This window comes from Haemaphysalis longicornis, unplaced genomic scaffold (genome assembly GCF_048455015.1).
Source record: "Haemaphysalis longicornis isolate Haplotype H1 unplaced genomic scaffold, Haemaphysalis longicornis Haplotype H1 scaffold_3, whole genome shotgun sequence".
In the NCBI taxonomy this organism is placed as follows: Eukaryota; Metazoa; Arthropoda; class Arachnida; order Ixodida; family Ixodidae; genus Haemaphysalis; species Haemaphysalis longicornis.
In genome coordinates, this window is record NW_027526335.1 from 63,156,912 (window position 1) to 63,182,230 (window position 25,319).

A 25,319-nucleotide genomic window follows, 5' to 3' on the forward strand; every position below is an offset into this window, starting at 1 on the left:
CATCAGACTATTCTGCTCTCTAAGGAATAGCCGCTGATCGGCTTCACTACGGCGCTCCAGCGCGATCGCAGAAAAACGACAGTATAGAACACTAGCATGTGCGCAGGGACAACTTTGCAAATGCACGCGTTACCCTGTTGTCAGCATTTCATAATTACTTTTAAAGCAAAGCTTTACTACTTTGGTCAGGCGGTTTCGCCGCGGTTGGGCAAATTTACCTTTTAACCTCAGACAACCCCTGCGACGCACCCCTTGAAGCCAATCGCGCGATTCGCCAGGCCCGCTTTCGGCGCTGCGCACAAGGCCCCGTTTTCAGTCGTTCCGCTCAACTGACCAGCTGAGCGGCGTACGGCTGCGGGCGCTCAGCTGATCGGCAGCCGACCAACCAAGCCGCCTTCCACGCATGTGCCGCTGGGTCGTCTCGGGCTAAGTGACTCATCTTGCGCCCGGCGATGAGGAACACCGCGTTCGCCGCGAATGAAAGCGAGGCGGGCCTCCTTCTGTGGGCTTTGCACGGGACCTAACGGCGTTGGGCCGTAATCGGCAATACAGCTACATCAAAGGTTAACCAAGCGAAACCAAAACTCAAACAAACTAAGTCACGCTTTTGCTTTGCATATCCTAGATTAGCTGAGCTAACGCCCCCATTTTTATTTTCAACTACTGTGTTGGGGAAAGCAGCGGTTCCGGGGGCCCGTACAAGACACCAGGTCTTCACAAAGGGTGCATCACGATTGAACCCCGCGCAGAAGCCTCGTAGCAAAATCCCTTTGACTTTATCCCCGTGTCTCAAATGCCCTGCGAACAAAAGCCGAGCGCCATAATCGCCTCGTGCCAAAGCCCCGATTCCGATTTCCCTGAACCATTCTCCCATGGTCATACGCGGAAACGTAATTTTCTGGTGCCTAAATGCCTTTGAAATAGTAACATAATGTACGATTACCATCCCACGAAAGAGATAGAGGGAGCAAGCAGAACTTAGAAGGCAGGAGGAAAGGAAATCACTTTAATCGCCTGGTTAGAAAAACGTCAGTCTCTCTGCCCCCCCTCTCGCATAAGCGTTGGTATGGCATGCCTTACACACTTAGCAGCGCTGATTTGTATGCGCGGTCTAAGTAGGATGGATTTGAAGACCACTGCTGCGGTAGTGGTAACCACGCAGTGAAACTCGCCACGCCCGCATCCGTGGCGAAGCCCAGTGACATTCCGAGCTCTCTGAGGGCGCCACCTCGGCCGGGCCACACCGTCGTCAAGAGAGCACGAAATTCAGCACTAAATGGACTACGTTGCCACGTAAAAAAGGGCAGGATGTTCTCTTCACAGATGGCTACAAGTATGTCATGCCAACATGTGCGGCAACATTATTAATTAAAGTGATAACTGCAAGACACGAAATCATAGAGTAAGAAAACATTTACCACTACATTAGCCCGCAACTTCGGCCAAAGTTCTCGTTATTTTACTTTTCTTCTCCCGTCTTTATGTCTCTTTTCATATCCCGACAGGAAAATTACGAAGCAAAAAAAAAAAAAAAGGAAACGAACGTAGAATACTGTGGGCCTAGATTATGAGCGCGACGCTTAAATAGCGGGCCTTCCGGTGCGGTGAAATCTGAAATCGGAACGAGACAAATGTGTCAAGAAATTGATTATGAGCAGGGATTCTTTCTAACATTTTTTCTCCTACCAGTTGTCGGTAAGCTTGGTTTTTGTCCTGCAAGATTTAAAACAAATCGCTAGTTTTTTTTTGACGCCAGAGCACTGTGTGATGGTATGCCTTGAGTTTGTTTTGTGCGAAACAATAACAGGTCGAGCTTCTAATAAACGTATTTTGTGCCTTCGGGCAGAGTAATATAATATCTGACCCCAAAAGATATCCTGAAATCATTGTAGATGGCCTGGACGAAGCAGGTGATGTATGAAGACCAGCCGCGGTGCCGTGCAGATTAAGATACAGCTGTTGCTGTGAGTGCGATACCGACATCTGCACCTGAATGGCATCGTAAAAGCATGAAGAAATAACGACGGCCGTGAAACTAAGTTATTTGAGGAAGCTACTGACGCTTACGTGCCTTGTTATTCCGGCACCACAACCGACGCCCGAGCGGGTGCAGTATGTTTTTCGTGTCTTCCATTTCACAAAGCGGTTAATGATTGCCACGTGGACACGGAAGTTTGTTATGGCTGAAGGATCAGGGCCGTAGTTACCGATTTACCACAACGATATGCTAATACAGTGTGCCGACGCGAATTTGATTGACTGCGGTAACTCGGACTATCGAAACAGACATTTCGGCTGCTCCGGCCGGAACGAGGCGTATGGTTCAATAAACAAACAGATCACTAAATGTTATACCATGACGTCTGCGGGAGCCGAGGTTATACGAAACTGCCGGTGTTGTCCGATACGGTATAATTTAAACTGTTACTCTGTCCTTTCGCTCACTTTAATTTCTCGCTGAGCGAGACGCGAAAGACCGTTGCAATCCGCTTTGGCGGTAAGTCTTATCACCGCGACGTTTCCAGGCTTCTTTTGAAACCGCGAGCCATGTTCCTGCCTGATTCCCCGCTGAGAAATGACTTTCGTGTCATATACATAAACCGCATTAGCGTACATTGAATTCAAGGCCTCAAGATGCAAATTTTGACTAAGCCGAAAGAAAATCAAGCACTGCTGTGGCTGGCAGTTCAATAAGTGTGAAGGGAGCCTTGCAAGTCCACAGCGATCACCGGATAGTGATGCCTGTCATTGCAATCCATTCACTCTTCGCGAGAATTTCACTTGCTTCGTGTCCGTCCAAACCAGTCAATGGCAGATGAAGTAAGAATCGGACTGAGAATGCTGTTAAGCAGCGAACGGGCAGGCAGAGAAACCCACAGTGGTCGGCAGCTCTCTGAATATTTACACGGAGGAAGGAACGACAAGCGGCGAAACGCGTAGGAGACCGATCAAAGCCTTCCGAAAGCGTAAGGTGGAAGCGGATAACGAAGCAAATTGTGTCAAGCGGCAAGAGGACGAATCCCTTCGAGAACGCGGGGCGGAAGCAGAGCGTCTCTTTCGTTTATTCGGGCAATAATGTTTTTGTGTTAGGCGTTTTGGTGTCTTCGGACTCTGAAACAAACTACCCCGTGTCATGACCGCTACGTTATATTGTCCTTGCCGACGCCCACGTACGGCCCAAATGATGGGCTCTGCCCTCGGAAAGGCTACTCTTTTGCAGAGGTAATGTAGGCTCATCAAGAGCGGCCACTTGTCTCAGTGGGTGGAGGGGAAAAGGTCGGGCGCGGCGAAGGTAGACGCTAATAATAGATGGCTGGCACTTCGATCCCCTGCGACGACGGCAGCGCTCTGTCAAGTGCCGATTAAGGGACACTTCGACCTCTCCGACCAATGCAGAACGACGACGGCGTGTTTTCCGCCCGGCCGCGGTGTCTGCGAGGAGTTTAGCGCATATTCAGACAAAGGAAGCCTAAGTCAATAGATTCGCACCTGCAACTGACGGAAAGTTTCTCCTTGGCTGTTCCGCGCTTGCCTGAGACGTCGGAATAAAGTGGACGTTGCGGCCGAAATATAGTAATAACCGGAACACGACAGCAGTTGTGTTTAGCGGCGTATTTTGTGAGCGCTAAGTCTTATCGATGCGTGACAAGAAGGGATACTTTGTGTGGCTGGCTATGCAGGAAGAGCTGACCCGAGGCGCCACAGTCAGCACGAGGGGGGGAGGGGACGAATACGCATTATAGTCGGAAAGAAGTTAAGAACAGCAACAGCCGATGTTGTGTATCACTCCATCGAAGAAACTACCGTGACGTGAACGCGCGACTTTTGAAAGGAGATTACACTTAATGCTGGAGATCACATGCTTTTCTCCCCGAGTTTGACTCGCAAGAATATTAATTTACACTCGCCAGAACACTAAGTTCGCTTATTTTGCGCTTGTGCCTCATTGTATTTCGTGCCTCCCAAAATAATTTCAGAAGATGAATCTTTACGGTGGATGGAAGAACAGCCGGTTGAATTGGTGAAGCCCATGGGCAACTTCCGTCGCTTTCAAAACTTTTATTCAGAGAGAGAGCGAGAGCGAGCGAGAGAGAGAGAGCGAGAGCGAGAGAGCGAGAGAGAGAGAGAGAGAGAGAGAGAGAGAGAGAGAGAGAGAGAGAGAGAGAGAGAGAGAGAGAGAGAGAGAGAGAGAGAGAGAGAGAGAGAGAGAGAGAGAGAGAGAGAGAGAGAGAGAGAGAATTCTTTAATGAGACCGAAGAGGTCAGCCCTGCATAATGCTGGGCTTGCTACTTCAGATGGTTGGTGAACATGTGATGAGGGTTCTATGCTTACATGAATAATGCAAATAAGAAAAGGAAAAAAAAAAAAAAACGAAAGAAACTCCAACAGACGGACACAGGCACACACACATAAAAAAAAAGAAAGGCTGGAGTCGAATCAAGTGTCTCTGAGAAAACGCAGAAGAGCTTTAAAACCCTGCACCGCACTGTCTTCGCTGTTCCAGGGGTCTAAAAAGTCCTTCCTGCTGAGAGCTCTCGCTCGAAATAAACTTTGCGCTGTCGTTCGCGCCGAGTTGAAACGTGGGCAAACACAGAACAGGTGTTTAGTGTCTTTTCGTACACCGCAAAGTGGACACAGAGTTGATGCCATCAGACGGATTTTGTTTAGAAAGCTTTTGGTATAAGCTACTTTGAGGCGCAGGCGATGTATAGCACATTCTGTTTGCCTCGATGAACCGTGAGGTATACGAAACGTACAATGCGGGTCGAGAGCGTAAAGGGGGGCGTACTGCAGGTCCGGGTTCCACCAGTGCTGCGATTGCATGCGCCATCCGAGAGTTGTATTGGTAGAAAGACTCACTACACCGTCATCACGCGGTGGCGATTTTGACGACGAGTTTACAAAGAAAAACCTTTCATTTGCTTGCTTTACTGTAAACTACGCGATAGCATTCAAAGGGCAAACTAACGGCCGGTGTTTTTTTTTTAAGCTAAACTTGTCTCGGTAAACGCCGCCAGGTTTTCGGCGTCGATTTTGTGACGACACTTGCACATGCGAAGCATGTGTTGATAAACAGTAGCAGGTTCTTGGTGTCAATTCCTTCGGCACGGCTTTTTATAGCGAGCTAGGAATCTTCGATCGTAGATCCTGCTGCCTCGGAGAGGCGGAAAATGCGGTGAAGCAACGCAGGTACCGCGCCAGTAAATTGAGCGAGCACAAGGGGCGTACGCGAAATTTCAGGGGGACTTTTTGGACAGACCTTTCGGGTTCAATTGTGCAGTGCGCGACGGACTGTGGTTCGAGAATGATTGGCTGGGGACTGGTAACGTTGGGGATTGGTAAGCATCATCGTGAAATTTGAAGTGGTGCTGCGTACTTTCTCTGAAAAAGCTGACATGGCAACGTTCAAAGCGTGCGGGATGTGCATGGATTCATTACTGGGTTTCGCTCCTCGCGATGCATCCAGGCGGGTGTTTGAAGAGGGTGGCGATGTGAAGAGAGGTGTGTACTGCAAAAAATGTACGCACGATATCATCATCATCGTCACCAGCCTATCTACGCCCACTGCTGAGCAAAGGCCTCTCCCACTAATTTCCAATTACCCCGGTCCTGTGCTACCTGCGACCAATTTATCCCCGCAAACTTCTTGATCTCATCTGCCCATCTTAACTTCTGCCGCCCCCTGCAACGCTTGCCTTCTCTAGGGATCCACTCTGTTACCCTTAATGACCAACGGTTATCTCGCCTTCGCATTACATGCACTGCCGACGTCCATTTCTTCTTAATTTCTACTAATATATCCTTAATACGCCTTTGTTCCCTGACCCACTCCGCTCTCTTCTTGTCCCTTAATGTTACGCCTATCATTTTCCGCTCCATTGCCCGCTGAGTCGTTCTCAATTTAAGTTGAACCCTCTTAGTGAGTCTCCACGTTTCTGCCCCGTAGGTGAGTACCGGTAAGATGCAGCTGTCATACACTTTCTTCTTCAGGGACAATGGTAGGCTGCCATTCATTATCTGAGAATGTCTACTGTATGCACTCCGCCCCATTCTTATCATTCTAATTATCTCTGCCTCATGGTTGGGTTCCGGGGTCACAACTCGGCCTAAGTAGTAAGATATATTCGCTTACCACTTCCACTGCCTCGCCACCTATCTCAGACCGCTGTGCTCTCCCGAGGTTATTGATCATTACTTTGGTTTCCTGCATATTAATTTTCAGGCCCACGGTTCTACTCTGTTTGTCCAGTGCGGAAAGCATGCTTTGCTATTCGTCCCCCGAGTTTCTTAGCAAGGCAACATCATCAGCAAATCTGAGGTTACTCAGGTATTCTCCATTAACCCTATTTGTTCCCAATACAACGTACTGAACAGTTCTTGTAAACATTCTGTGAATAGCATTCGAGCAATTGTGTTTCCTTGTCTGAAGCCCTTCCTTAAAGGTATTTTACTGCTCTCCTTATGGAGGATGATGGTATCTGTGGACCCATTGTAGATATCCTCTAGTATTCTTACATAATGCTCATCTACCCCCTGATTCCGTAATGCCTGAATGACCGCTGAGGTTTCGATATAATATAGCTTGATATATACCTCCTGATTTGGTTTCGAGTCCAGAATGGACAGACGGCACGCTGCTACGACATTAATTAAGGAACCCTCCGCAATAAAAATACACCATGTATCGGTGTTTACGTGTGCAAAGGGAAACCTCTACATATATATGTTAAGGCGCTGTATAAAGAACTGCCGCAGTCATGGCACATTCACAAAAAAAAAAAACAAAGTAAACCTAGTGGGGAACCTGCTGAAACACCGGGGGTGTGGGTTCTGTTCCCAAAGATTCTGTTTACCTTCGGCGTCTTTCTTGTGCATAATGTTAGAGTAGTATTAGAGACTAATTGTCACAACAGTTATAACCGTTTTCTGTAACCATACTCTCTCCTTGAAGGGCCATGCTTTGACGGCAGACAGTAATTCTCTGACGCTTACAGCTTCACTGGGAACTAACTATTTAAAACAAGTGAATGAAATTAAGCGTACTTGTAGAGTCTTCGTAGCGGCTAATTGTCATCTCATTTTTTCGGGAGAGAGAGAGAGAGAGAAGGATGAAACATTTATTGAGCTGCAAAGGTAGGTATGAATTCTTAGTTCAGGAAGCCATGGGCTGACCGCGCCGTCGTAGCCGAGGTTACAAGGACACTTTCCACAACACAAGAGTGAAGGCCGTTTGCTGTAATCATAGATTTCGATAGATGGTTATGCTTCACTGTTGAACAGGCAATGTGAAAAAGCCAGCTTACAAAAACACAGCTTACACCGATTTTTTAAAAAGTGGGCTTCACCTGTGTACAAGATTGCTTTGCTGGGAAGACATCTTGTAGAAGCAATGTAGGCCGTTTTGTTTAAAATACGAAGGCCCTCGGAACTTTTTCTCATCTTTAACGATTGTTTTCGATAAGTGGGAACCGGTCTTTCCGCTGCGGAGAAGCGTGCTCTTGAGGTAGCGTGACACGATACCAGCAGACAAATTGCCAGGTCTGGCGATTTGTTGCCAAACTGGCCACTTTTTGAGACTCGTGGCGGCGAAAATTTCCACGTGACGACTTGGTTACTTTCTGGATCTTTTGAGCATCGGTGATTTGATATATTTATGGGCACTTCCGATGCCCGACCTTCCACGAAAAGGGTGCTTCAGAGCATTTCAGCCGTCGAGACAAAGCGAACAAACAGAAGAGAACAAACTTCTAGATGGTGATCTGGCAAAGTCTAGAATAGGTCGCAACGAATCAATCACTCAAACACACCGCCGTGCAGCGCTACTTACTGGCACAAGTCGAAACGGCGGCCTCGGTCTTTGTACTATCCGGAACCTGGTGTCGCATGAATAGCGTTAAAGCCTTCACACAATGGCGTCGGTTCAAAGTTTGATTATTCAATAGTTTACGGGAGCTTGAAATTTCACGCAGAATGGCGAGAAGTGTGTATGACGACGTGTAATAGTCACGGAAATGTAAAGAGGCAGTGAAAGTGGGTGTGTAACGAAGGCCCGTTCTAAGCCATTCATATTCTTTGAACGCTTTACCCAAACCTGTATACTTTAGTTTCTTTGTAGACAGTATTCAAGCGCTGTCCCTTTGCCGCACAACAGCGAACCATTAAAATTTGTGGTAGGGTATTCTACTTCTTGAAATTACCGCATTTTTCCGCTAAGGCAATCCAAAACAATTTATTAGCATCGCCGTGCTGAAAATAGCGACTTTTCTGGATCCTTTCCAAACATTCCCTTTGAGGTGGCGACTTTTTGGCTACTTTCGGCAATTTCCTGGCGACTTTTTTCCTCTGAGGACCTGGCAACCCTGCCAGCAGACACCGACGTCAAGGCCAGCGCTAAAACTGCCGCGCTGTTAAAAAAGAGACAATTTCGTGCCGTACGCTCGAGGGGCGCCAATAACTGGTTCTGGGTGGCTATGGTCGCTACATCCGGTTAAGGCCACCCAGCTGGCGCCTAACATTGCAAAAATAAATACTGAACGACAAAAAAAAAAACAAAAAAGAACGCGAGAAGTCGCGTGCTGCCCGCGTGAGTAACAAAGTCACTGGACGCAGTGGCCCAAGCCACGCCAATCACTATGCCTTAACACTCATAGGCTAAGGCCGATTAGTTTTGTTATCCTCTGTTTCGCTGTTTTCTTCTGGCACTTGCGTTATCATTCGCTTTGTCTAAAGAAGTTCAAGTTGAGCGTTGTGTAAGTGAACTCATACTCTCATATCATACAGACTTGTGGGAATTTCACCTCCTTATTGTTCGTGTTTGAATTTGGAATTGTTGCTTGTTTTATTACGATTTATCTAACAAAATTCAACCTGCTTGTATTAATGTAACCAATGAAAGGAAACGAAATTACACCGTATGCGCCAAACAAAAATATAAACAAGCATTAAATAGTCTTCATTGGCAACCGGTCCTGGCTGCTGTGAATAAAAAAAAGTTAGATCGTGTTGCATCAGAATGCTTGTTTAAATTGCTGTGACATGCCGTGCTGTTTGTTCTTGTATTCTGTGCAGTGGACATGCTGGGACGAGGCAAGGATGAACATCTACTTCGCGTGCTCTATGTGTGCACCCTGTAAACAAGGAGACATCTGGCGTAGTAACGATTTCGGGAATGATGGCTAGCAATACAAGTGAAGTAATTCTAACGAATCTATCGCATTAGTGACTGCGTTCAAGTTAGCTTTTCTGGGGCTGACTGTAAACATGGGACACATTTATGTTACAGCCAAGATCTCTAAAACACGGGCCTCCTAATGCGGCAAGTTATGGCGTGGAACAACACCACCGAACTACTTCGCGCATGAACCTTATTAGAACGTCGTTATACATTCAATGTGCGAATATCAGCAGCATTTTTAAGCACTCTGGGGAACCGCGGAGTACAAAGAGGACATGTTTAAGGTAAAAGTGTCTTTATAACGCTTTCAATTGTTCGGTTCGATTTTATAATTGTCGTTTTTTGTTGAAAGGTGTTACCAGTGGTAATGACGTACCGAAAACGCTGTATACATGATAATCCTAACTCGCATTCTGCATGCTGCGGTAAGGAGGCCTCCTAAAACAGCCTGGCATTGAGTGGATAAAAAGATGAAGGGGCGTTGTTCTAGTTACACAAAATATCCTTCTCTGTTTGCTATATTTAGGTATGTTTTATGATAGCGATTGCAATATATATAAACAAAGATAGCGTGATCGATGCGGATTAACTAAGACCGAAAGGCTTAAATATTCGAAAGAAGCATTGTCCTATGGTCGGTAAACTGAGTTTTCGACGAAGCTATAGACGTCAGCTCACACGAGTTATCTTCTGTCACCACGAGCTTAATATGCAAATACCAGCAATAGCGCTCATATTGATGGGGAAATCAGGGCAATAGCTTGCGAAAATCAAATTGCGTGACCGTACAGCCCTAGCTGTTCGGGTTGTCCCTCTAAAGGTGGACTGAAAAGTAATCATTACTGAAAGTACAACTAAACGCGTTAGCCTCTGCACAATATATCTGCGACTTCCCGCATGGAGTAACGTGTCCCACCGCACCTTCGGAGATATTCCCCGGGTAATATCAAAACGAAAGACATCAGCCCAGAATAGAGCGTATAAGAACCGATCTACAGGAGCTTGACATTGTGAAATAAAAATGACCGAAGGAAAGAGAGCCCTAGCGAATGCACTAGCCGACACAGTATGTTAGCTGTTGAATAGAGGTGGCCTTACGAATAACCAAAACACCGGCCTTCAGAATAGCTCCCGAAGATACAGACAGAATGCGTAAGGGAGCAACAGATTGATAACAGAAAATGCGACAGACGTTTTTTATAGCAAGCCGGGGTTTCTACCTTTAGAGCAAAAAAAAAAAGAAAGAGGGAGAACGCGAAATTATTGCAATCACCGTTCCAGTGCCTCAAAATTTCTGCTTTAACAAGGCTGTTCACTGACAGATAGATGATCCAACGCGAGGACACCGAGGTTAGCCGAGGGGAGAGAAGACAACGCTCTCTTACGTTAAAACAGGAGTAACCGTCCAAGCTGTACCTGGTATAGGTGAATTTGTACAACGCGAAAGTCAGCAGTTACTTGGAACAACAAACGAGAAAGCTACACGAAGACCTTAATCATATTCTCTGCTAGACTTCCTTGTATTGCGCCATCAAAGACTGGGGCGAAAGTTTGGCGTACCATAAGGACCCCCGAGGAAGTCAGCACAGCGGAAGACCCGGGAACCACCAGTGAGTTCGTGAAGACAAGCTTTAGAGCAAAAGACTCGTGAACGGGAAGGGACTAGCTGGACGGAAACCGGAAGTGAACAAACGGATGCGACGGGACTAGTGTGGGAACAGCGAGGATGGTCTTAGGGGACGAGAGCTCGCGTTCCAATCTGGCGGCAGCGTTCCGGGCCATGTCCAAGCCCAAGATGCAGCCTCCGCCTCCGGCCGTGGTCATCACCCTGGACACGGACCCGTTCACTGTGGACGCCAGCCCCGCGACCACGCCCACCATCACCCACACGCCCATTCTGGCCAAGGGGAGGCAGTCGGTGCACAGGTACGCCTATAGAGTGCCGCCGTCTTCCTTTACCCCCCTGGGGCCAGCTAGGTCGTGGCGCATTTTAAAGGGACCATGAAGCAACATTCAACATTGTTTGATTCGAAAGATCTGGCCTTTGGTAACTCTCCCAGCTCCATTCACGCCATCAAATTCAGTTTTAGAGCAAGAAATACGGAAACATTTTCAAATTTCGCGCTACCGTGACGTAATATGCACAGAACTGACGTAATATCGCCCGACACTACAAACATAGTTATCAGTGCGTTAACTGCACGTTAGCATTCAATCGATACGGCCAAACTGAACTAGAAGGCCACGGCAATCAACCAGCCATGTTTCTGGGCGGTGACTGGGGTCGGTTTCCGCCAATCGTACAAATGGGATTCAATGACGTCATAGAGAAATCGCCGGAAAGCGGCTGGGGATTTGTCATTGCATCATATGCTTTCTTTATTGATTGATTGATTGATTGATTGTAGGGTTTAACGCGCCGACGCAACGCAGGCGATGAGGCGCGCCGTAGTGGAGGGCTCCGGATTAATTTTGACCACCTGGGGATCTTTATTGTGCGCCGAAATCTCGTACAGACGGGCGTTTTTGCTTTTCGCCTCCATCAGAAAAGCGGCCGCCGCGGCCGGGAATCGAACCCGTGACCTCGTGCTTGCTTTCTTTATTACCTCGAATTTTTGTTGAATGCTTGCGAGAAAATTCGTGTCATTGCTATTGGGGCAAACAGTTTTTTTAATAGCTCGAACTTGTATTTTGTCTTCATTACCCTTTCGATTTCATCAGCTAGCTTGGAAACCTTGATGGAAGCAAACTGTAGAGTACGTGTTAGCCAAACTGTTTACGTTTTGTAGCTCCTAGCACTCTAGCATGTTTATGATGCTGGACATCCGACAAAGGAAACGAGAAGCACACGTAGCTATTGGCTAGCTTAGGCCGGGTTCAGACTGTTGTCGAACTGTCGCAATATCTTTAAATAATGACATCATTTGATGTCTCAGCCAACCGAACTGCGTGAAATGCCATTTTTTTACGTCCATAGTGCACGATATGGCTGTTACATCGGTAGTCTGAGCATGGCATTATGATAGTTGGATATACCTAGAGCACCAGAAAATTGGCATAAGAATTTGGGTTTGATGTAATTACGCAGGCGGTTGGGTATAAGTTGCAAAAAAGGTAGCAGAGGGAGGCATAACATTTACAAATGTACCTTGTTTAGAAAAAAATATATCAATCTGTATACCTTATTTCTTTGGGTAAATAGGTGATGAGGCCTTATGGCTTAAACTTCGCTGGCGAAATTTTTTCGAAGACATTCGTCATGCACATTCTGTTCTAGCATTACAATAGGACGTTTTATAGCTTTCTCACTTTTTATTAGGTGACTATCGTTGCTTAGAAATTCACAAGTAAAAACTTCAATTCCTCTTTAGTTTCCCTTCCTATTCTGGGGGGTCGTCTTAGTTTGGTTAAAGTCAGTAGTGGTGAAGAGTTTGGGTATTTGTGCAGAGTTTGCGTATTTGAAACTGCTGGATAGATTTCTTGGATACTAACAAGCAGATTTAGGGGTGTGTGCATACTAGCGGGTGTGCTGTCTAGGTGGTATTCATTGAAAAGTTTAGCTGTCAATTTCTTCGGTTGGCAACACTGGAAACGGCCTCATACATGGCGCGGCTTGTGCCACTGCTCCCGCACGTCGAAAAAAAAAAAAAAAACACGGCCTTCGTCGTCTTCTTCATTTCAACCCGATTCTCAACGGTGGTGTCAACAGAGAGGTTAATAATCGCACTCACACTGGACTCGAGGCATTACTTTACGTTCGGTGTGGGAGAGTTTGGAACGTCCGACATAAATCATGTGCTTAGCACGGACAAGTACCGCCATCCCGCGGAGCCCGACGTAACCAGTAACAGCGCACTCACATGGTTGCCTTCAGTCACGGTATCTTTTCGTGCGCGGGAGAAATTTTATGCTGGTTTAAAGGGGCCATGAAAAAAAGACCAGTTTTGTTCATTATAAAGATCAATTTATTGAAATATTCAAGCAAATAACGGAGATATTAAGCAAAACTCATGAAACAGTGGCAAATCCCAGCCACTTTCCCGTGACGTCTCTATGACGTCACAGAATCTTGTTTGTGCAATTGGCTGCCGTCGGCCTAAGCCGCAGCCAAGAAACAGGACTGGGCGATCGTAATGGGACCTTTAAGTCCGTTTGATTGCATCACTTCAATGCTAACGAGAAGTTAACAGGAGTTAACAGGTAGATAACTGTTTCAGTGCTGGCCCATATTACGTCACTCCTGCCGATAACACGTCACTCCAGCGCGAAATTTGAAACCTTTCCAACATTACTTGCATTTTTTTTCGATTCAAAACTCTTTCTGGTTGGGATGGAGCTGATTGAGTTACCAAAGGCTAGTTCTTTCGCATCGAATAGAGTTATATTTTGCCTTCATGGCCTGTTTACAGCAAACGAGTGCCCTCGAAAGTGCATCTAAAGCTGGTTCTCCATTCCTTAGGGACTCTCTGCTGGCGGTGCGTATGGACTCCTCCTCGACGCCCATGGATTCTAAAGTGAACGGCGTGTACAGTGCTGCGGGATCCGGCTCTAACTCTCCCCGTGTGCAAGTGTTTCCCATGCGGTCACGCGAGAACTCGGTCATACAGGACCAGTCGGGCACCGGGAGCAGCATCGACCTCAATTTGGGCACTCCGGGTAAGACACGCTGTTTGTCTCCCACTAAGAACCATAACGAGTTTATTTGAGCATTCGTCTAGTGAAGCCATCTAATAAACTCGTTTATTAATCTCATTAATCTAACGAGCTCATCTACTTCATCGAATACAAACTCGAACGCTGACTATCCATCGTAACACGCCACACTGGTATTTCCAGTCCATGCAATTAAGGGGAGTGGGTGTGAGATCGATTCTTAAGGTTTGACACGACCTTCCATCAGTCTGTTTGTTCGGAGACGTGTTATCGTTCTCTGTTCCAAGGGTGTGTGCACGCGTTATCGGGACTTTCACTTTATGATTTTAAAGTGACATGCGTCTGGGGCGAGAAGGTATTCTTTGACAACAGAATCAAACAGTTAGTGGAGCCATTTGACAACAGTTAGTGGAGCCACTATGTTGAGGAACATGGTGCTAACTAAAATAGGCTACCGGTTGTAAAAAAATGGGACACAATTATCGGCAGAATTAAAAATCCCGGGCCACCTCCTCTAACACCCGGCCATCTCCACAAACGTGAAACCTGGTGAGGGGCGAATCATGCAGTGTATAAGTGTATTCTGAGGGCCTTGGAGTTTTTGCCAATGGAAATGAAACCACTGGGGGGTAGAGGCATACAGCTTTGCTGTAAAAGTTTCCTGTCTTTGAAGCACGAAGCGTTGTAGCGCGAGGCGTAAACGAGTGTCCCGGTGTTTTGGTACCGTGACTACATGAGACGATGGTTACGACGGCGGCGAAGACATGCGACTCCGACAGCCCGAGCTTCTAAGGGGCTTCACCCCTAATAATCTACAAACTGCTCGATTTTCTCAACTTAGGAAAGGCTGACCAACTTTATTTTGTTTTATTTATCAGCTCAAAAAAAAAAGTTTCTACCGCAATAACGTTAAATTCACGCGTCATGCAAGATACGTATTCTACGGTAAAAAATTCATTCATTCATTCATTCATTCATTCATTCATTCATTCATTCATTCATTCATTCATTCATTCAAGAACGGCCACAGAGCGCAGCCGCAGCCCACTCCCGCGCTATGCATTGCAGTAGAAAGCTCCTCGCTCGCTTCACAGGAGCACCCAACATTTTTTCTTTGTTAAATGTAAGGAGAATAAAGCAATTAGCGTCAAAGCTGATTATAGAATCGTCATGGGAGAATATTGATTGATTGTGGGGTTTAACGCGCCGACGCAACGCAGGCGATGAGGCGCGCCGTAGTGGAGGGCTCCGGATTAATTTTGACCACCTGGGGATCTTTATCGTGCGCCGAAATCTCGTACACACGGGCGTTTTTGCTTTTCGCCTCCATCAGAAAAGCGGCCGCCGCGGCCGGGAATCGAACCCGCGACCTCGTGCTCAGCAGCGCAACGCCTTAGCCACTGAGCCACCGCGGCGGGTGTCATGGGAGAATAAAGCGGCACATTACGGTTGCTCCCCAAGCGAAGCACAAGCACAAGCAGGATAAAGTTGTTTTCCGTCCTCGCAAATCGGATCGCCAGCGGCTGCAGGAAAAGCTGCGGTCCACTTGAGCTTGTTGCTAAGGTACACATGCACAGAGACACAAACGCACACGAATGGAGTGAGCAAAACGAAGATTCATCGATGCCAGCAGAAACGCGTTTCTGTCTCCGTCATTCTCGAATGCCTTTATTCCTTTGACCTTGACGCATTGAACCTAGACTCACAAAATTTAATTTTGTTCGTTGCGATTCTCAACTTCACGATATTGAAAAAGAGCTAGATAGAGATGAGAGAGAAAGGGGGAAAGATCGAAAGGAAACGGTCGCACGTGTCTTCTCTCAGTGTCTGCATCGATCCCCGCGCACCGCGTCGTCCGGAAAACAGCCTTTGAAGTCTTCACGCGAGAAGCGAGCCTGAATCGTCCCGCGGGAGAGTACGCGGGGGAGATAAAAAGAAAATCAATTAGGTGGGAGTATTCGAGTGGGGAAACGGTCTCTGTACGCAGTCGCAGCTGTGGTTAAGGGCGAGAACTAAACCGGATAGAAAGATGCGAACGCGCGCATATGCCACAGGAAAGTGCTTATGTTAAGCGAGCGACGGCCACTGCTATCAACCGCTGCCCTTGCGCTAAACACACAGTCGCCATTTCCATGGCTGTCTTGTTTTTCGGTTGAGGTATTCTTTCTTGCTCTATTTTTTTTTTTTTTGCGCACGGCGCACGCGCCGACTTTGCCACGAACTTCCTCATTCCAGTAGGTCTGAAGGACTACAACATGCAGCAGAAGTGGAATCGCTGAAGGCTTGTATCGACTTCACTTCGGCCTGAAAATTATACTCACTGAAGTGCCTCAAAAACCATACCTGAATAACACTTGCATGCCGAAATATCGTGCCTGGTTCTGACCTCGAAGCCCGCCCACAGAAATGCGTAAGGACGAATTTACCACTCTTATGCTGTTGTTCAAATGCGGGAATTGAGCACAGAGGCGCCTACAATGCAGTTTTAATGTTCCTGCACTGGTCAAAATTAATCTGGAGCCCTCCACTACGGCGCGCCTCATCGCACCGGCGCGTTAAACCCTACAATCAATCAATAATGTTCCTCCACTGCTAGGCAAGAGCGGATGGACCTTGGTAGTTGACTTGCACACGCACACATGCACGCACGCACGCACGCATGTACGTGCACACACAGACATGAGCGCACGCAAACGAACGCACACATTCGCACGCACACACGCAAACACATGCAATCGCACGCATCCGAACATACACATTCACGTACGCACACACACAAACTCATAGACACACGCCTACACGTGCGCGCGTACTCTAAACGCAATACGCAGCCAAAACATGACGCAACCTATTCTTTGTCCTTACTTCGAACTTATGAACGTTTTCAAAAACAACGCGTTTGTGAGCGGCGCTCATTTTACGGGGCTTAGAGCCGCTGGTGACGCTCTCCCTTTGTTCTAGTGCAGCGAGATACTTTTTTTATACGACACCGGGCTGTTTGCGCACCTGTTGGAAAAACGTTGCGCAGCTGTTGCAGTGGTCGACAAAAACAACGTCAAGACACCCTTGCGTTGGTGCGCAAGTCGTCATCCGAATGTCATAATCCTTTGCGAGTTCGTCAGGTGGTTACTGACTCTTAACTTAATGTTGGTCCCCGCATCCTTGGCTCTCCGAAAAACCTTGTGGGGTTTTCTTCGTGATTCATCGTACACGTGCCTCTCCTAGAGACTCCGTTTACCGCCGCTTACTTAAAAATTCCTGTCGCATACTACGCCATGAGGAAATGTGGAACTCCTTGCATAAGCCCAAGCGTCGCGCGAATTTAATGGCAGTATGAGAACGACCTTCTGTCGTGAACGCCACCTGTCTACCCGCTAAGAATTGTTATTTCTGCTTCCTTATGTGTCCCTGACGCTATTTCCGGCTTCAGACCGCTGAAATTCATGATCTCAGATTTTATTTCGTTATTTGCAACCATGGTTTCGATCCCCCGAGTCAGTGCCCGACGGTCGAAAACCAGGTTGGGCGAATTACATTGATATTTTGTAAATTGTCACAGGTAGAACTTGCTGTCGTCAAGGTACAATGTATACAAAGAAAATGAACTTACCCTAAGCATATACTTAACTCAAGATTGCCCTTAATTCAGTCGGCTAACACCAAGCTCACTCGATAAAGCAAGAGCTTTATGTGCACCGTGATTCGCAAAACTCGGTGCTGTGAGCAGCACATGGCAACACAATTTCAAGCGGCTTCAAATAAAATAAAAAAAATTAGAGCCGTTCAACTCAATGTGAAAGCTATCGGAAGTGCAGAGCAGTGATTCGCCATAATGGGCTGTACCGGCGTTATCCGCTTACTGCTACCACCCCCATGCAATTAAAATTTACCGCTTTCGCAGTGCTCGCGCGCCCCCTGCCTGAAACTGCGCCAGCGGGAGTTCTGTTCTCTTTGTGCTTTTCTCCCCGCACGTGCCGGCGTTGCACTGCCACATTTCGCGCTTACTATCCTAAAAACCAGCCCACCGGGCATCCTTAGCTGAAGGAACGCGGGCCCCTGGTGGTTAATTACGTATATTTTTCCTCAAATTTACTTATAGTTTTCTTTGCGCTAAACAACGGGAAGGTGTATGACAAGCGCCAGCGTTTCACGAGTTTTGAACGCTTCTGACTATATAAACCGCTTGGCTTTCGAAGCCTCTGGGGTACGCCGCGAACAACTGCGTTACCCCGGGACGCCGCCTTGGAGCTCTATATATTTGGATCGAGCGAGCGAGCTATAGGACGACAAGGCTAGCGCCTAAAGTGCACTCTGGCCTGAAAAGAAATTGGCGCAGCCTGCACAAGTGGTGGAGAGGTCGAAAAGAAGCAGAGCTGGCGGCCCCTCTCCCTTCGTCGGAGACCCGGCGGTATGGACTTCCGAACTTGCCGCTGAAAGTTCTCCATGACTGGCAGACCCGGATCGTTTCGCCCACACGCTTTCACATCTTTCCCAAAGTGGACTGCGTTAGCACGCGCCAGCACCCGCGGCAACCGACTTCGCGAACTCGGCGTCTGTGCTCCCCACTTCAGGTGCGAACGCTCGAGTAGAAGAGTAAACGAGAGATCACGCCACGAACGCTGGGCAGAGCGTTCTCGAAGGTCTAGCTGGCCAGCGCCGGGCGCTCCTCACGCGGCGCACGCTCACGGGCGCTAGGTATTTTGTGTATTTTTGCTTTTTTTGCGGCCGTCTTCACATGGCGCAAGACCACGCGCAAGCCTGGCTAACGCCCGGCATTCCTCCTGAGGCGCAGGCTCACGTGTGCTGGGCCTTTTTTCTTGGTATTTTTTTACTGGTAACGCTATACGGTGGAACTAAACGCTTAAGCAGCTCTGCTGTTAAAGGGACCCTGCAACGCATTTTTCAACTTTTTTTTTTTTGAAATCCTAAATGCTTGCAGAGCGTAGTCACCCAACACCCCCAGTACTTAGGTTACGGGTCGCAAAGTATATCACCCGAAAATTACTGCTCTATGCCCATCAGATAACTTGTAAACTCGCTCAAAAGATTTTTCTATCTTTCCCGCTCTCGACGGCTCGAATTACGCCACCAAGGCCATGTAGCGGCTGTGTGCCGGTTTTTCTTCAGTTGCAGCAATGAACGGCTTGCGATGGCAACTTAAAAAAGCAGGCCACAAAAGCGAAGCAGAAATGGATGGCGTATCTGGTGCGACGAGGGAATCACGCAGTGCTGCTCCGTGCTGGCGATAACTATAGCTTTCGCAGTGGTTTCGCACGCGAATGAAAGACTGAGAGCGCTTATCGAAAGTGTTGCAGGTTCTCTTCAAAATTCCGAAAGCGTGGAATGCGGTAGTATTATCGGGCGCCGTTCGCATAGTTTCCGAGCGGGGAAAACTTCTCGCTCCGGCTGGTACGCCATCTGCTGGGGTAGCGCCACGATCCCGGGGGTGTCATTGGGCGCCTCAAGGCGGAGCTGTGGGATTTCTCGCTCACGCCGGATTTTCGCTAACGGTCGGCGCTGCCGTCGACACAGGATTTTCTGCGACACGCGGCCGTAAAGCTACAGGCTGAAGCAAGTACCAGGAATGGGAATCGAACCCATGAAGGCACCAAAAGATGTCAAGTGGCTTAATCACTACTCTGCCCTATACACCATAGGGAGCACGGCTTTGAAGGTACAGGCTTCGTCAAAAATTTCTAGGCCAAGCCGAAAGTGCGCAGGCCGCAAAAAATTCGATGTCCAAGTTTACGTCCTGAGTGAGGCTGAAACGTTTGATACTGGAAAGCTAATGTAAAACCCATCATGTAAAACCCCTCATCTAAAATCCCTGTACAGGGGCATTTGAGGTACAATAAATAAAAAAAGCACCTTTCTTTCTTACTGTCATAAAATATTTGGTCACATTTAAAGACAAAAGCTTACTCTTTGAATTCCTTGCGGAAGAGAAGGCTGAGGATTGGTCTAGAAAATTATTACAAAGGGTGTACATTGATGTTTGCTTACATCTTTTAAATTGGAAAAGAATTATATTTTGGCAGATGACAATGTCGAGCATACGATTTGACTGAGAAGTTCGCTTTGTGCTGTCATCACGTAATGCACTGCGCAGTGTCACAGGGCAGATCACATTTTGAGTCAAGTGATATGCGCGATGCTCTCATTGCGAATTTGCTTTGTTGGCGGCAATATTTGCTCAATCAAGTGCGTTGAGGGGAAACTGAACCACGGAATTTGGAATTTGGAATCTCTTGCCCCTGCAAAACGTCAAAGGGCTGGTCGCCAGGAATCATCGCAGTTTATAGATAAAGTATCCACTTGCTGCAGATCAGTACTTCGCATCTTCCAACAAAAAATAGAAAACCAACAGCTACATTTACATCACGTCCACTACCGCACAAAACAAGAGTTATAAATATATATATTTTTGGCCACATGCCGTTCCGGGATTTTACTAACTACCTGGTTTCCTTTGTTTGTTATCATATCAGGGTATTTGTAACGTGATTGAAACGGGTCGGTAGTGTGCTCCTTGAATTTTTTTTTTCAATTTTTGATGGTAATGATATGAGTTCTTTTGCACAAATGGAGTTCCTTTTTTGTTAACAATGTAATTGAGCTCTTATTTTTGTATTATTTAACGTTTTGACAATGCACGGGTATTTACTCAATACCTATTGTCGATATTTTGGGATCCTGCAAAGGCTCTGAATGGGGCTGCATTATTTTTAAAGAAAATGAATATACTTCAGAATTCTAAGTGACACAATTAGAGATTGCTCGTCAAAACTAGAAGTTAACTGGCTCGTAGAATGCTCGTACGGTAAGCCTTGTTCTAGTAAACTGCTTTTAGAAGACTTTACCTATTAACCTAGGATTCTTCGGATAGAGTGTATTTGAAATATCGTAATTGTGTCCTTTGCAATTACGTCAAAGGACAAACGACCCACAGAGTGTACTTTTCTCTCTCTCTTCTTCTTATTTTGCCATCAGAAGTTCAATCGGGCAAAAAAAAAGTACAATATTCCTGCAGTTATCAGCCGCAGACAAGTCACCCATACAGCAGTTTTTTAGACGGGTCTAGGTGGTTGGCTTTCTCAAGAGATCTGTCCTCTCTGATGGATTCGTCCTTGCAGAATTTCTCACGGCACTGAACAGAGCTGCACAGAAGTCGAGGTGCCCACTTCAAGAACCCAGCCACGCCAGTGCCCTATTTACCCGGAAAAATAATATTTACGGGAGACACCTCGACGTGTTGTTGTTTGCTGAAACTGTAGTCCTTGCCACGTTACGACGGTTTTTCCACGCCGAGGAATTGCTCCGGGCCGAGGAATGTCAGAACGAGGGATACATAAATATTCAAGCGAACTGACCAGCTGCTTCCTTGACCGACCGAATCCAAATAAGAAGTGCGACGATTTTATTTCTTTCAATGTACATGATGTCTTACAATTCAAGGAAAGAATACGAAAAAGTAAAAAAAAGGAATTAGAAAAGAGCAAGGGGAGTGCGTCAAAGCTACACGGATACTGTGAGACCGGCCTTTGCCGAAGGCGTAGAATTAATTAGACCTGCGGAGTCTCGGGAACATACTCGAATAGTAATTTTATTGCATTTTATTAAAATCAGCCAATTCGTACTGAGCAGCCGTTTGGGTTGACCATTGAGCCACCGGGGCGGATAAGCTGAATGGTACAGTTCACAACCACCAGGTGACATTCTGCGTGTTTAGGCGAATGTGGAATGAGAACCCGTAACTTTGATATATCGGCTGTTTCGTCCTAGGGATCTTTCGGCTTCCATTTTCTGAAGAGAAGAAGCGTAGGTGAGCTAAAAAAAAGGGATTTTGGCGGACGTCAAAGGTCCCCAGGTTGTCAAAATTAACCCAGAGTCCTTCACTACGACACGCCTCATAGCAATGGTGAAGCTTCAAAGCGTTAAAGCCCCGAACTTGAATTAAAATTTTTGAGTGAAAACAGTGGTATCTTTGAAATTATCGTATCGGTGGCAACGGTCATAAAAAAGACCAAAACAAGCTAAATAATAAATTGGGGATTGAGGGAAGTTAAAACTTTGGTTAGAACGTTAATTTCAGATCTTAATCCACGAGAAAAAATTCCGGTTGAAAAGGCAGGAAATGCTCAATGCCTAGCTTCCTTTAAAAATTTTGTAAATATGCATGCTGCAGACAGCAACAAGTAATGTCAAACATTTTGGTCTTCTAACACATGCGCGGATTACATCTGGCTGAGATGCGAGACAAAGCATGAAGAGTGAAAGTTGTGTCTTAGCCATGCACAATTGAATACATTCATATTTCAAAACTTCCATAACAAGAAATTATATCCCTAAAGGGGCCTCGCAGAAAAAAATACAATTTTGTTTTATTCGAAAGATTTGGTGCTTTATGATGCCCCCTGCGCTTGTCCGCGCACAAACGATGCTTTATTCACTGAGAAAAAATCAATTTAATTTAAAAGTTTGATTTTCCCGCCAAATCACGTGTTTCGTGACGTCTGCTATGATGTCACATGGACGGGACTTCAAGCGAACCTCAAGTGAGCTGTTAATTCTGTAGCGGACTGCCGAGCCGTGTTTACCGCCAGTCCTCCTAGATGGCGTCACCATACCCGACGCACCGCTGCCCGCCTTTGCTTTTTTCTTGACCGTATTTGCACCTGGCTCGTTTTTGTTACGGTAGGTAGTAATCGTTTCGTGAAATATGAGGTATGCTTAACAAACAGGGCCACGTAAGAGAATGTCGCTTACGCCAATCGGGCAGTGTCGTGTAACACAACCCCAAGGCTCCGCAGTGCTGTGTAGTTATGGCAAGCATGGAGCGCGCAGTACCAACAGCAGTAATCAATGACACTTCTGTGTTTACGTGTACTTTTATAACTTCCATTGTTTACCCCACCATTCATACTGCTATAAAATGAATATGCATTACATTTAAGTGAAAATAGCTCGTTCTGCGAGCTTATAAGCCCCGCCTAACTCGTGTTTGCGTTTGCCAGCCCTCAGCCAATCGCACGGCTGTGCATTTGACGTCATATGTTCTAGTGCGGGAAATGACCTGGTGAGTCGCATGGCAATTCCCTTTTTTCCTAATTGCGTAGCTCATTTGAGCGAAGTTCACGTTAAAATTGGTGTCAGTATGATTCTAACGAGGCAATCTTTCGAATGAACCAAACTTGTGTCTTGCCTGTCTTTGAAACCAAGATTGGATCCAGCCACGCAATTATGCTGTGCCTATCAAAGGTCGCGATGTGATTACAGCCCTATACTACGTGTAAACGTGATTACATTTTCGTTATAATTTTTTGTTCATGTTCCTGCGTAGGTCATCGCTGATATCTCAGCCACGAATGAACCGCGGTGCAGCTCCGAAAACAGCGAAAACACATTCGAAGGCGTTTCTGCCATTCCCCTCGAAGGCATTGCTGTCATTTTCGTTGTTTTTGGAACACCTGGTATGAATTTTTCCGACGGGGCAGCCGAGTGACAAGAAAAGCGCGCGAGGTTTTCCCTCCCGCGAAAACCGAGATGGTAACCAACTCGAACTTCTCGAACTTCTCGAACTTCTCGAACCAACTCGAACTTCTCCTAAAATCAATAAAGTTAGAACAGCTTTATGAATCTATAGGCCAGTTTCTTGTTAAAGAACGTTTCTAGGGAGTGATAATATACAGGAGTACATGTCGAAAAAGCCGGAAAAATTCAACGACGACCACGTTCTTATACTACGGAATGTATTCGCGTTGCAATGAGATTTCTCTTTCGTCGGAATGGTTCTGAGAGGACATCACGCCTGCGAAACGTGCTCAAACTCCCGCATTCCTGGCGGCCTTTTGCCGGAGGAGAAGCCGCTTGTATGATGGAGGTTTAGTTAAATGCCACTGCCAGAGCTAATTAAACCGGTACTCAAAGGCTGGGTATTCGGGAATATTCCTTCGACTAAATTCAACGGTTTATGCGACTAGCTTTTTGGTGTGGGGCTAACGACAGACAGGCAGACAGACAGACAGACAGACAGACAGACAGACAGACAGACAGACAGACAGACAGACAGACAGACAGACAGACAGACAGACAGACAGACAGACAGACAGACAGACAGACAGACAGACAGCTTGAAAAATTTACGAACTTTGGCGCCGACTGCAGACCCTGACATGTTACAGCAGCTTTACTTTACTTCGCTACATCTTCCCCACCGTTCACCGTTACAATTAACCATCTTTCCCGCCCCGAATACCTCCAATCTGAGAATGCCCCTGCGCATGATTCCGGCGTTTTCCTATGCGAGCTGGCCAGCTCACGGTACTAGGACCAGGAATGCCCCCCTCTCACGTCCGTTCGGTCTGCCGATGTTAAATCAAGACCGATTTTAAGGCCCGATTTTAATCAATCAATAGGCCTACAAAAGAGAAATGCAAAACAGAAAACGCCTCCATCGGAAGTCAGCAGCTGAAAATTTTATTTAAGCATTTTGAAGCTTAGAAAAAAAGTGAGAACAGCAGTAGCTACCACAAAAAGCAGTTTTTCATCTCTGCGTCTTTCTGAGGTCAATGGCTATACACTGCTGGACACATTACACGAAGTAGAGGTAAGGAAATAATGCAGCGCCTTAGCATGAGGGAGAGTGGCCGCTTTATCCGGCTCCTAAGTATAGCTTGAGGAAAGAAATGTTAAGTCAAGATCCCATTCTCACTGGAACACACTCAACTGATCCTACCCTGAGAGCAACAAGCGTTTCCACAAGGCACAATAAGCAGAAATCTACGCAGTAGAAAAAGCAATGTGCTATCTCAGTCAAACAGCCCGCCCCCTAACTATATACACAGATAGTAATAAATCCTGCCGAATTATAGCACCACGATACACCCCCCAAATCGCGGCTCATCTCTTTCGATATATCCAAGGCACTGTGAGATGTATTGGATTCCAAGTAATGCTGGCGCTCTGGGTAATAAAAGAGCAAATCAACTCGGCCGAAAAGCCCTCTGCCGGACTCCCAGCAACGATGGCAGAAATCCCAAAGAAATCCCACAGCAGCTTTACATAAAGACTACAGGAGAGCCAGACAGCAGCTACCACAACCACATCCACAGCTACAAAGACACCAAAACGACATTCAGACAAGCGCGTGCAAGCTGGAACGCGGCACATACCGGCTAGAGAACTACCCATACAAGGCAGAAAGGCAGATGCACCCCATGTGCAGCTCCTGCAATGCCATCGCCCATCAACAACACGTATTGTGCGAGTTCCCCCTTTATACACAAATTAGACAACACTGCACTGAAGAGTTGCCGGCTACCAAAAAGAGCAAGGAAGGGCAGCAACGTGACCTGGTGGGCTTTACCAAGAAGGCCATCAGTGGGAGCGTGATCGGAGGCACCCAGACTCCGTGAAGCTCTCCGACTCTCTCTCTCTCTCTCTCTCTCTCTCTCTATATATATATATATATATATATATATATATATATATA

General features: G+C 46.7%; 1 protein-coding gene across 1 annotated transcript in view; it reads left to right on the forward strand.

Moving 5' to 3' along the window:
* The window catches only part of LOC144174533 (solute carrier family 35 member F3-like), a 352,239-nt gene that overhangs the window by 86,985 nt on the left and 239,935 nt on the right, over positions 1-25,319 (forward strand). The window contains exons 2-3 of the mRNA XM_077703284.1: positions 9,070-11,101; positions 13,635-13,831. Of these exons, the coding sequence (XP_077559410.1) occupies positions 10,902-11,101; positions 13,635-13,831 (397 nt within the window). The 5' untranslated portion in view covers positions 9,070-10,901. The remainder of the gene's footprint in view (positions 1-9,069; positions 11,102-13,634; positions 13,832-25,319) is intronic.